The 13441-nt window shown below is 41.2% G+C and overlaps 2 protein-coding genes across 2 annotated transcripts in view; one reads left to right on the forward strand and one right to left on the reverse strand.

Annotated features, from left to right (window-relative positions):
* Window positions 1–3802: 3802 nt before the first annotated feature.
* On the reverse strand, window positions 3803–5219 carry LOC113149465 (5-hydroxytryptamine receptor 1B-like). Its single transcript, XM_026341603.1, has one exon. It carries the CDS (start codon window positions 4952–4954, stop codon window positions 3803–3805), a length of 1152 nt encoding a protein of 383 aa, XP_026197388.1. The 5' UTR covers window positions 4955–5219.
* A 6578-nt stretch (window positions 5220–11797) lies between these two features.
* mei4 (meiosis-specific, MEI4 homolog (S. cerevisiae)) overlaps window positions 11798–13441 on the forward strand; it is a 41338-nt gene continuing 39694 nt past the window's right edge. The window contains exons 1-3 of the mRNA XM_026341872.1: window positions 11798–11970; window positions 12389–12567; window positions 12703–12784. Of these exons, the coding sequence (XP_026197657.1) occupies window positions 11943–11970; window positions 12389–12567; window positions 12703–12784 (289 nt within the window). The 5' untranslated portion in view covers window positions 11798–11942. The remainder of the gene's footprint in view (window positions 11971–12388; window positions 12568–12702; window positions 12785–13441) is intronic.

Below are 13441 nucleotides of genomic sequence, written 5' to 3' on the forward strand. Positions count from 1 at the left end.
ACTTCGTCACCAAGCAGAGCAAATACCACAGCAGATTCTGACAATGATAAAAGAGATGTCTTTACAGTACTCAGATTAAAATAGATGTTTAGTTGGAAAAAATGACAACGTAGGCAGATTACCATAACCTCATGATGCCATAGACCTTTTTATTGATATTTTTTAGCTTTCACAAAAGCAGCAGTGCTTTTTTGTGCTCCAAATGGGTTGGATTTCATCCTCCAGAGCAGAGCAGTTACAGTGCATCGCCTGTGTATGCAGAAGCGTTGTACAGCACAAAGCTAAACTGGATGAAATGCAACTTCCATTGGATTGACAGAGCCACCAGATGAGTTTCACACCGAGCTGATCAATACTGTACACAAAGAGGCTAGTCATCACAGAGCTGGGAAAGAGCAGGATGGCGACAGTGCGTCCACGTCAAACATGGCTGCAGAAAAAGATGCTGATTTACATGACGGGGTGGGGCCAGAATCTCCAGCAGCATCTCTAGACATCACCGTCTCACTGCTGAACCAAACCGTGCAGCCACTTTGTGCAATTGTTCTAAATTCTTCATCAACATTTAACCAAATTTATGTCTCAAATTTTATTTGATTTTTTACAAATACAGGTTAAAAATCACCTTTCAACTTTTCTTGCTGAGCGCTAGAGAAGCTCGATGCCACTCACACATCTGTACACTAAACAGGAGGCTAGAACACTAAAGTGCTGTTTGATGGCATCTGGACTTGCCTGAAGAAGTTGTTTTGTGTCTTATTTGAAAGGTTTCTTCAGTTCTAGCTCAGGTTGGACCTGTTTGGTTTCTGGTTTGATAAAAGGTCTGTTATCTGTTATCAGTTCGTATATTAGCAGGTCCCTATTCTCAATGTGCCAGGTGGTAAACTGGTCACCTCTAAAATCTAGGGTCAGCTGTTTTAGGCCCAACTCCTCGAGGCCATTTTTGTCCCTGGACAAGACACAGAACCCCCAAAAACCCAGTCACTGCGGTTGCACAAGCCAGCTCACTCTACATGCCAGTACTCAAACCAGGTGAATACAGGGATCAGGTGTAAAAGCCTGTTCCAAATAAACATGTGGACCATGATCTGCTGTGGCAACCACCATGGGACAAGTAAAAAGGAAAAACTGTCCATGTTCAAGGAGGTCCCTTATCAACCTGCTAGTAGGTACAGGTGGTCTGGGACCGATCTTGTCAGGATACAAAACTAAATGCAGAGCTACAACAAAAACAAAGAGGTTAGGAAAAAGATGGTGGTTTCATTTCAGGTTCCTCCACATGCCAACGCTTCCCTGGACAAGACAACTTCCTCCTCTGGTGATGAATAAAGCAAAATTAAAAATAAAGTGACAGGAAACAAACTGGTGCTTCTCTTTTGAAAGTTCTGTGTTTTGTCGTCCACACTCCGACTTTGATGCTTTTAAATTTCGTCACTTCCTGCCACTAGATGTCACCAGATTATCGCCCACATCAATGCTAATAAACCTACTGGCCTACTGGTAGGTAAGAGATGTCCTCCTAATAGTGGGTAGTCCAGTTACACTTTTAGAAAGTCCAGTTACTGAGACTCTTCCCACAGAACCAGTATAATGCTTCGACTGCCTCTAGAAGAGCTGAGTGAGACGTGTTGGGTCTGAAGAATACAAGTGAGAAAAGTAAAAGATCTGAAGGTGTGAGGTTGGAGCCAAGCGAGCTGCTCAGACGTCTGTAGCCTGCTCCTCATCTCTGCTGCAGCCTAGCGGCTACGTTAGCCTCTGCAGCCAAACTGTGGGGGATTATGGCGGCAAACAAACATGGAGCACTACTGATCTCAGCTAGAAGTACTCGATACCAGCTGGAAGCTGTGAATGTTCTTGGTAGGTCAAGAACATACCAAGAACATGAACTTCGGGAAACGTTTGGGCCGAGGTCAAAGGTTAACCATCTTGCCAACAGCCTCTCCACTCACCTCAAACTGAACTATTGGCAGATGCATTGTGGGTGTTTTGATAAGGAATCAACAGAAATGAGAGTGGCAGCGACGGTTTCATTAACGCTCAGTAAAAAGCACATTTCACCAAAGAGTTCCTGAAAAATGAAAAGATAAGAAAAGAAAAAAGAGATTTCTAACTTATTGCACATGTACAGGGCTTTACGAGGAGTTTAGAAAGACTGAGGTCAACCCTGTCGTCGCTAATTAACACTTTTACTGACCAACAAAAGAACAAACCATAATAATAATTTCCAAATACTTTTAGGATTTTTTCTTTATTTACTGTATATTTCTAAATGAGATTTGATGTCAATTCGATCTCTTCACAAACTGGTGCGAATACTCATTTACAGGGAAAACTACAGTATGTCCCTTTAATATTTCATTTTTAGTACTAAAACACATTTAAGAGTTCAAATGAACAAACACTCACCATGTGTAAATTGGGTGAATTCCTCCTCAGGTTAAAAAATACTCATTTCCAGCAACAGTACAAACACGTGACCTCAGTGTCCTTCGTCGTAGCTACGGCCCTGGACGTGTGCATCATCATTTTCATCAGTTCTTCACGAGTTTCACTTTTTTTTCCAACAAGCTCCAAGAAAACAGACTTGATCTTTTTCATTTAGATTTTTTTTTACCCCAGAAATGTTTTGAGGGATCAGCAGCAGCAGCTAAAGCTTGACATTTAACATAGTCTGATAGTTTGTTGAAGGGAAAAAGGTGATTTTGATCAGAATACTGTGACATTTTCCAGCATTTAAAAGGAATTATCATCTCCCACAACTTTTCCAGACATGGAAGACACAAATACACAAAAGAGAAGACTGAACACAGCACTCGCAGCCCTGTTCGATATTTTGAGTGGGGATCTGAATTTGTTTAGTCTGATATGAAATGGGACATCGAAGCTAATATTAGCAGTTTACATTTTCAGCAAGAGGTCTGGTAGATGGAATCCGTTGTGCAGTACTGGCTCTTCCTTCTCTCAGAGTGCACCTCTCAGCACCCGTTCTACTGATCACCATCCAGACTCTTCTAGCAAATGAAGGTAAAAATCACGCTACTGCACACAGATTCATACATTTACACTCGCTTGGAGCCTTGTTTAAGGTGAACGTCAGCAGAAGAAGAAAAGAAGAAAACACACGTACACTGGCCACAAGAAGAAACTGAATGTGCTTTATCTCAAACTAAAAATCATGCTTTTAACTCCTCCTGGGCCAGGCACATCTGAGGAGCTAAACTACTTATTAGGCACCAGTATTTCCCCTCATTGACTCAGGAAAATGAAACACAAATCATATTTTTTGCCCTTGGGGCTCATGGTAGCTTAGTCCTAAGCTGTTTGTGCTTACAAGTCAAATGATGTTGACTGTCAAACTCTTATGGCAAAGTGAGTCTGTAGGCTGCAGTCCAGTGCAGCACGTACAGGCAGGGCCCCCGTCTGGGCCTATGGGCTTTTTCCAAGTCATTGTCATAACCAGTCACACAGTCGGCACATTATAACATCATCTCTCATCTACACCAGCAGCACTTTATTTAAATGGCACTGGTTAAGAAATGATGGTCATTCATTATGCAGTGCCATCAGATCCTACAATGGAGGCCGGGTGGCCGATCCATTTCCACAGTCCTCTGCACCATCTATCAGAAGCTCATTCTGCAGCCACATTATCAGAAGCAATCTGGGTGTTGGTGATGTTGCCCTCAGAAAACACAGAGAGTGAAATATCTGTGGGTGATTCAATTCTGGCATTATACAGATGATTACAGGGCTGGTGGGGGGTCGGGGGGTCGGGGGCCTGATTATGACCAGCAATCGTGCTTCATGCCCTGCAGCATCTGAACCGTATCAGTTTGTGGAAAGCCTGTTTGAAGTCCTCGTTGGACATGGTGTAAATGATGGGGTTGATGAGGGAGTTGAGGTAACCCAGCCAGGTGAAAATGTCAAATAACTCCGGGTGGAAGCAGGACTCGCACACAGGCACTAGAAGAGTGTAAATGAAAAACGGAAGCCAGCACACGATGTAGGCTCCGAGGATTATTCCTAAAGTTTTGGTCGCCTTCCTCTCCCTGGCGGCGGAGATCCGCTTCTTCTCCAGCAGCGCGTCGGACACAGTGACTTTGACTTGGCTCACGTTCGCGGACGAGGTAGTGTCACAGGAGGAGGTGTCGTTCGTCCCGTAGTTCAGGGACGTGGTGGACGCCACCGAGCCGGGGGAGTTGGTGATCAGGTGCGCAGAGGTGAGTCTTTTCCCCGCCTTGTTGTGCGACTGCTTCAGGATGCGCTTCCTGGCTTCCACGTAAATCCTCCCGTACAGGGCGATGAGCAGCAGCGTGGGGATGTAGAAAGCGCCGAAGGTGGAGTAGATAGTGTAGAAAATGTGGTCGGTGTTCACGTTGCAGCTCGTCACCTCCTCTGCCTTCACCTGGCGCCAGAAGAAAGGCGGCAGGGAGATGGAGATGGCGATCACCCAAGCGGTGGCGATCATCCCGGCTGCGCGCCCCGGCGTGCGCTTCTTGGAGTACTCCACCGCGTCCGTGATGGCCCAGTATCGGTCCAGCGCAATTACGCACAGGTGGAGGATGGAAGCGGTGCAACACGTTATATCCGAGGAGAGCCAGATGTCACACACCACCTGCCCTAGAGTCCAGGTGTGGCTCACCGTGTACAGAACACTGATGGGCATCACCAGAATGGACACCAGGAGGTCCGTGACCGCCAGAGACGCGATCAGAAAGTTTGCTGGGGTGTGTAATTTTCGGGATTGGTAGATGGTGGCGATGACGAACGCGTTTGAAAGCGTCGTGGCGAAAGTTATGAGAGCTAAGGTGACTGCTAGACCCGCCTGGAAAGCCAGGTTAGAGTCGTTCACCTCTGCTTTCGACGCGAAACTGGCATTGGTGTAGTTGGTGGAGATGTTCAACAGCTCTCCGTAGATGACAGGCGTTGGTTTGAACTGACTGGCACTCTCCATCCCTCCACCTTCCCTCGTCAGATCCCCCTGTCATTGAGCTCAAAGCAAAGCCTGGAGATCCCTCTGAAATCCCTCCAATCTTCACCCACCGCGCGCGTTTCTCGCCTTTTGTGAACCAGGAACAAACGTGGCTCCATGTCCAGTTATCCACCAGTCAGACGTCAGGTGTTGCCACAAACACACACTTCTGCCTCCTCTTCTTCATCTTACTCACGTCACCCGCAGCATCTCTAACAATTCGAGCTTCAACATCCATGGCACACAAAGTGAGCTGTCCATCATCCACACAGCATCTCTCTGTCTGTATATTATTATAATTCTAATAATCCAGGATTAGATCAAATGAACCTGTTTGAACAGATAAGCAGCTTTTTAGTCCGTGTTCGTGTCTCCTCACAAGTTCAGAGCTGCTCAAGTCTGACTGCTGGTTTTATACTGCCTCTGTTATCTCTCTCTCTCTCTCTCTCTCTCTCTCTCTCTCTCTCTGTCCCTCCCATACTCTCTCTCCCCTCTCTTTCTCACTGAACACTTCCCTTTTCCAATAACGCTCTCTATTCAAATCATCAAAGTAAATGATGCTGAACACAAAACACCAACAAACATTTTTAGGATTTCTTACATTTCTTACTAAAGACATGTGGCCAGTATCTACAGATCAGGACGTGTTGTGGTGTTTAAATCCACTCATTGCTGCTTTATGGTGGAATAAATAGTTTAAAATAAAAAAACAATTTCAAATTCTAATTCATTTAATTTAATTCATTTTACAGTCCCACCCACAGTTTATTTAGAAGATGTTCTGGAGCCTGTGATCAAAGAGCTCAGTTCCAATTTAAAATGAAATGACAAATCTACAACAGCTACAAAGGAAAATGCTCAGACACGAACCAAAGAACCAAAGAACCAAGAACCAAAAGGCCTCCAGAGCTCTCAGCTGCATCTCAGTCTTCATGAGTCAGTGGAGTGGTAACCCAGCCAGGTTACTGCTCATAACAACCCAACCAAACGATACCAGAGTCCGACACAACATAGAGAGGAACTAGATTTAAAGTGACTCTTTGCTGGATGTTTGAATTCTCCATGATGACTGAGCACGTGCTGACGAACGCTGTAAGGAGACCAGGTCGCCAGAAAACGCTTTTAAGTAAAGTTGATTCAAATTTGTGTCATCAAATCCTTTTCCTTCAGAACCAAAAGTCCAAAAATACTGGGCTCAGTATTATTTTAAAGTAAGAATCCAGCTCTGGTAGTTTCCACCAACCAACACATTTCCAACAGAAACTACAGAGGACATGACCTCACCTGTCCGCAGTGGTAGCTTATCTGTGATGAGATAAACTCAGCCGATAATATCGGCCACGCTTCTGAACCAGTCGGGTTCTACTCTGTGGTCGATCGCAGCCTTTGTCACTGTTCGTCCTTCACCGGGGTGTTCAATAAAACTCAAAGAGCTTGTTCTGTCTCCCGTTCTCCAATAATCCTCATTCAGGGTGCAACTAACTGCAATCCATTATCCTTAGTTCTTCCTTTGATAATAATAATATTAATCATAGACATTGGGCTCAAAATACAAATAAGAAAAAAACAAGTTAACATTGAAAATTTTAATCAAAAACTGAAGTAAGGAAAAAGGAAACAACAAATATCCAAATATTTACCATAATATTAAAATATAGTAATATACTGTAATATAAAATACATTCTACGTGTGTTTTCATGTTACTCTTCAAATGCCACCGTCCCATTAAATGACTGTTATCTTGAAAGTCCCAAAGAACTACTTGGTTAGGTTTAGAGAAAGATCACCTAAATGTAACAGGTATGGTCTGTTGGTAGCTGCATTTAACTCTACTGAAGCATGATTATTATTAGACAACATTAATACTGATAACAGGCGTTTAATCAAGTGAAAACAGTCAAATCAACTCGTTCCTTTTCCTCATCAAACTTTACTCCCTCTCCAATTCTCTCCTACTAGAAAGTTATTTCTCTCTTTTTCTCTGAAGTACTTTCATAAAGGCCCACTGCTGGGTCATAAAGCCTGAGGGCTTCGTCTAGAGAGAGGCTAACAGGCTAACAGAGTCCATTACTCTCTGACACAGACTAATGAATGAAGTGTGGTGAGTGGAGCAGCTTCAGGACCTCGGACGACTCTCAGACTTTAACGGAGCTCTGGAGGCTGCAGCTTCCAACTCTCCAGACCTCATGTTTTTAACATCTGATCATAGCTCTGCAAAAGGCAGGAGGACAGAGACACATCCAGACACCATGCTGGAAATAGACACCCAAACCCAAACAAACCTTTACCGGTGATTTCTGATTCAGTTTCTGCTTCATCTGTGGAGCAGCATGAGTCCTGCCCCTAGATTTCTGAAGTCCATGAAAATGTTCTGTGTCTTTGCATCAGTTTTCTGTCGCTCCATTCACCCACTGTGGCATTTGTTTTGTTTCTCAACATCAGTTTTAATATTTGAAGTAAATTAACAGCATGCCAAGTAAATATTTGTGATGCATTTAGGACGCTGCGATGCATGAAGCTGGCAAGTCTCTCCATTTTCAAGCCAATCAAACGTGATGGCAGCTGAGCATCAACGCTGCGAAAGTGAAGTCAGTGACCACGATTCATCACAGCTTGGATGAAGTGATGCAGAACACCTGCACTGCTTTAACTCATCGTGTGCTCGTTCTGACATTAAGAGTCTGTTCTACTCAGAATAACCAGATAACACAGAGACAGTTTTTACCACCTGACTGTGCTGCACCAACCCACACACACCTGGGCACCATTTTCCTTCATTACCTCTGTAGAAAAACGTTTTCTCCTGTTCAGTGTTTGCTGAGTAATCGTGCTGCAGGACTTTTGGCTGGTTTGCCTGCAGATGGACTCTGTCTGGACAACATGTAAGTAAACCTGTGTTTGCTAGTTATCATGAGTTAGTTAACATGAAACATAACCTGCAAAATGAATGACGACTCAAAAACTACAAACTCTCAACTTACGCTGACTTTTGACTAAAGTCCAAAACACAGAAGGCTAAAATCTACTAACTTACTGAACTAGAGGATTTGTAAATGTGAGAAAAACATCAGAGGAAAGTAAAAGAGAAGAAGCGTTGTTGGTCCCACTGTGATTCTCCTGCAGCTACAGCAGTTTACCACTAGTTCATGCTTGTGATTTTTATTTTAGTTGCTATTGTAAAATCAGATTTCTTTCCTTTCAGCAAACAATATGCATTATTATCCCAGATATGTACAGGACAAAGTGAGATTATACACAGGAATCATTTCTCATGCTTCATTTCCCCTCCACAATATCCACCCTGCACATTATATTCCTATTGTGCAGCTCGAGCTGCTGCTGTATTGATGAGGTTTGGAGCACAGAGCTGAGTCACAAAGCAAAACTCCACTTCTTTGGTTGAGTTTCTGCTGACCTTCACCTGGACGCCTGCAGGCTCGGGGCTGACTGAGGGAATCACATCATGGACACTGTCTGAAATGAGATTCGTCTGGAAGGTGGCTGGCTGGCCTCGGTCTCTGGGAGAAGGTGAGGGGCTCAGTGATCCAGCAGGACCTCTGTGTCGAGCTGCTGCTGCTCCAAATGAAGAGCTGGTTGAGTTGTCTTAGCAGAAATTCTGGAAATGCTCTGCACACAGATATTTCTGCAGAGCCTGAGACATTTATACAGTACATACAGTGTATATGTATACAGTACATACATATATACAGTACATACATATATACAGTACATACATATATATGTATACAGTACATACAGTATATACAGTACATACATATATACAGTACATACAGTGTATATGTATACAGTACATACATATATACAGTACATCCAGTATATATGTATACAGTACATACATATATACAGTACATACAGTGTATATGTATACAGTACATACATATATACAGTACATACAGTATATATGTATACAGTACATACATATATACAGTACATACAGTGTATATGTATACAGTACATACATATATACAGTACATACAGTATATAATGTTATACAGTACATACATATATACAGTAACATACAATTATAATTAGTACAGTACAGTATTATGCATACAGTACATACATATTATCCGTACAGTACTATAATATGTATACAGTACATACATATATACAGTACATTACAGTATATATGCATACAGTACATACATATATACAGTACATACAGTATATATGTATACAGTACATACATATATACAGTACATACAGTATATATGTATACAGTACATACATATATACAGTACATACATATATACAGTACATACAGTATATATGTATACAGTACATACATATATACAGTACATACAGTATATATGTATACAGTACATACATACAGTACATACATATATACAGTACATACATGTATACAGTACATACATATATACAGTACATACAGTATATATGTATACAGTACATACATATATACAGTACATACATTTATACAGTACATACATATATACAGTACATACAGTATATATGTATACAGTACATACATATATACTGTATGTACTGTATACATATATACTGTACATACAGTATATATGTATACAGTACATACATATTGTATATGTATACAGTACATACATATATACAGTACATGCAGTTTATATGTATACAGTACATACATATATACAGTACATACATTTATACAGTACATACAGTATATATGTATACAGTACATACAGTATATATGTATACAGTACATACATATATACTGCATGTACTGTATATATGTATGTACTGTATACATATATACTGTATGTACTGTATATATGTATACAGTACATACAGTATATATGTATACAGTACATACAGTATATATGTATACAGTACATACATATATACAGTACATACATATATACAGTACATACAGTATATATGTATACAGTACATACATATATACAGTACATACAGTATATATGTATACAGTACATACATACAGTACATACATATATACAGTACATACATGTATACAGTACATACATATATACAGTACATACAGTATATATGTATACAGTACATACATATATACAGTACATACATGTATACAGTACATACATATATACAGTACATACAGTATATATGTATACAGTACATACATATATACTGTATGTACTGTATACATATATACTGTACATACAGTATATATGTATACAGTACATACATATTGTATATGTATACAGTACATACATATATACAGTACATACATATATACAGTACATACATTTATACAGTACATACAGTATATATGTATACAGTACATACAGTATATATGTATACAGTACATACATATATACTGCATGTACTGTATATATGTATGTACTGTATACATATATACTGTATGTACTGTATATATGTATACAGTACATACAGTATATATGTATACAGTACATACAGTATATATGTATACAGTACATACATATATACAGTACATACATTTATACAGTACATACAGTATATATGTATACAGTACATACATATATACAGTACATACAGTATATATGTATACAGTACATACATATATACTGCATGTACTGTATATATGTATACAGTACATGCAGTATATACATAGAGCCACAAACTTTAACTTTGATAAAGTTTCAACTTTTCAAATTCCTTGATAACTGAAATCCTATCAGGGAGTTCAGAATGTACAGTGTGGGTGCTGCGGAGGAGCTGTTCACGTGAGTTATTTACTTGACATTTTTAACACCAGTCTTTCTGAGTGAACTATTTCTGTTCAGATCATTTAAATAAAGGTGAAGTTCCAGTAAAATCGACTCAGACTGTCTAAGTATCATGTGTTTGTATGTGGTCTGCAGGTACCTCGTTTCTCTCTGTTTCACCACACTGGGCTGTCACTGTTTTATTTATTCTGTTCACATTTATTCTACTGTATGTATTTCTGTCCTGAGAGGGGGGGTGAGGGATCCTTCCTCTTCCTGACATTTCTTGCTGTTTTCTTCGTTTTTTGTGGAGTTTCTTCTTTTTAAGTCGGTATAGAATGTGCCACGTGCTGTTTACATTGCGAAACTAAAGCTAATATGTGATTTTAAGCAATATAAATGACACAGTTTGTCTTAACTGATGACAATAAATTATAGGAAAACTAATACTGACACATACGTTCAGCTTTTTATTGTTGCAGTTGGTTTTTACCTGCAGCACAAATCAATGTGAAGACTCCCAGTGTCAGACATTCCTGTTTATAACTGAGCATAAAATGACTACACTCAAAAAGGTTAAGTTAAATTATAGTCAGAACCCCGACCCCGACCCCGACCCCCCATGTTAAAAGTCTTAGTGAGATTGTAAAGACGATCCCTTTGATCAGGGGACTAAAATCATCAACATGGTCCAAAACAACCATAGAAAACTCCTCCAGTGACACAGTTTGTGAAACAGTTGTAGATTTATTAGTGTTTAGTCGTCATGGTCACTGGATTGTAGATCAAATCTTAAGATCATTGTTGGATCAGCTGCTGGAATAAGGTGTGAGACGTTTACTGTACCTGAGAGCTGGGGTTTCCAGGTAGATGTTGTAAGGTGTGCAGAAGGACAGGTGTTCAAGTGCAGGTGTGGTTGATGAGTGTAAAAACTCCACAGGTGTGTCTTCAGCTCAGGTAATGTTTGACACTCAATATAAACACACTGGACGATTATCACTTCTGACTGTGTCATTGGAGATTATAACCCATATTTACTTATATAATATAAATAAAAACATGACACCTCTCCCCTATTTTAGAACACCGATGGTTTATTTACCTGGAGAAAGTTTCCGGTGTCACTGAACTTTCCGGGTGACACATTTCTCTGTAACACCGACGCAGCCGGTGAAGCTAACTAGCTAGATTAGCATCGTTAGCGTCGGTTGTTAAAGTTAAATGGAGAGTTTGTAGAAAACAGACTTCGATAAATGGAGAGTTTGTAGAAAACAGACTTCGATAAATGGAGAGTGAGCAGCAACTTTTGAAAGGTAATTAATCCGTTTTACAGATAAAGTCAGTGGCAGCGTTTTCCTGTTTAAACTACATGTTCATGTCACAGTCTGTCCATGAACAGAGTCGCTAATTAGCATAAACAGTGCTAACATCAACATAACAAATGTTTTTTAAGTCAAAAGTGTTTTTTAGAATTAAAAGTAATGTGACAAACATGTCGAACAGCTGGTGGTGGAAGTTAGTTTATCAAAGTTAAACATTTAACATGTATAACATTTTAAGTTTTATTCACATTAATGATTGGGAACATAAAGAGATCTAGGTCTTAAACAGCACAGATTCACAGTGGATACTGGTTTTATACAGTACAGGTTTCATCATCTGATTTTTGTTGGTTGACTTCCTAAAGATTTGATTCTTGTTAAATTAAAACGATTCAATTCTTTTTGGCAGGAGCCGGTGAAGTGGAGTGGGTCTTCATGAGAGCCAAAGTCGCCCTGGCTGTGGCCATAATAAAGAACAAGCCCCAGGGTGTGAGTGGCCGTGAATACGCTGAGGCTCTGAGCTGCGAGCTGAGGAGCCGCCATGAAGGCTGGAAGGAGAAAGCCCAGGAGCTGCAGCAGGAGGTGCTGAGGCTGCAGCAGGAGGTGAGGAGGCTGCAGCAGGAGGTGCTGAGGCTGCAGCAGGAGGTGCCGAGGCTGCAGCAGGAGGCGCCGAGGCTGCAGCAGGAGGCGCCGAGGCTGCAGCAGGAGGTGCTGAGGCTGCAGCAGGAGGCGCCGAGGATGCAGCAGGAGGCGCCGAGGCTGCAGCAGGAGGTGCTGCTCAGCAGGGTGACGTCGGACACCTCAGGTAGGCCTTTCTCCACGGACCTGGTTACTCTGAGAGTCAGACCTGTTGATGATCGCTGTTTGCATTCGAAGAGCATCCTTTGCCAAATGTTTCACCCTTGGAAAGTTTCAGAATAATTCATTCAGCGACCTGTAGAGTCGCTGACAGGAGGAGCCACTCTGTCCAAAAACTGCAGACAGTTGAGATGCAGAAAGTCTTTGCTGATGCTTTTGGTCTGAGGAGAGGACATCTCAAGGACAGAAGCAATCAGGAGCTCAGACACTGAACCTGCTGTCCTGTTATCACACGAGGCGGCTGATGATTACATATGTAAGCCCACCACTGTTGATTTATTAGTTTGGACAGGTCAGTGTGTACTGTACAAACATGAGTCAGGTCTGTCCCAGTGCCCACAGTTATACAGTGTTTACTTGTGTGATGCAATTTCAGAATATGTCATTGTGCCCGAAGGAAAGTGTGGTTAATAAGGACATCCTGTCGAACACGAACACTGTGCACTGCACAACAGATGATTTACTGGAACAAATGAGGAGAAATATTACATTAAGTGTCCTGGATTCTGTAAGATGAGGGATCTCATTCCTCTTCTGCTTTAGACTTTTTCTTTCAGAGCCTCGGCTTTTAGCTGCATAGTGACAGAGAAGATGCTGCTTCCTG

The sequence above is a fragment of the Anabas testudineus genome, chromosome 24 (assembly GCF_900324465.2).
Source record: "Anabas testudineus chromosome 24, fAnaTes1.2, whole genome shotgun sequence".
Taxonomy (NCBI): Eukaryota; Metazoa; Chordata; class Actinopteri; order Anabantiformes; family Anabantidae; genus Anabas; species Anabas testudineus.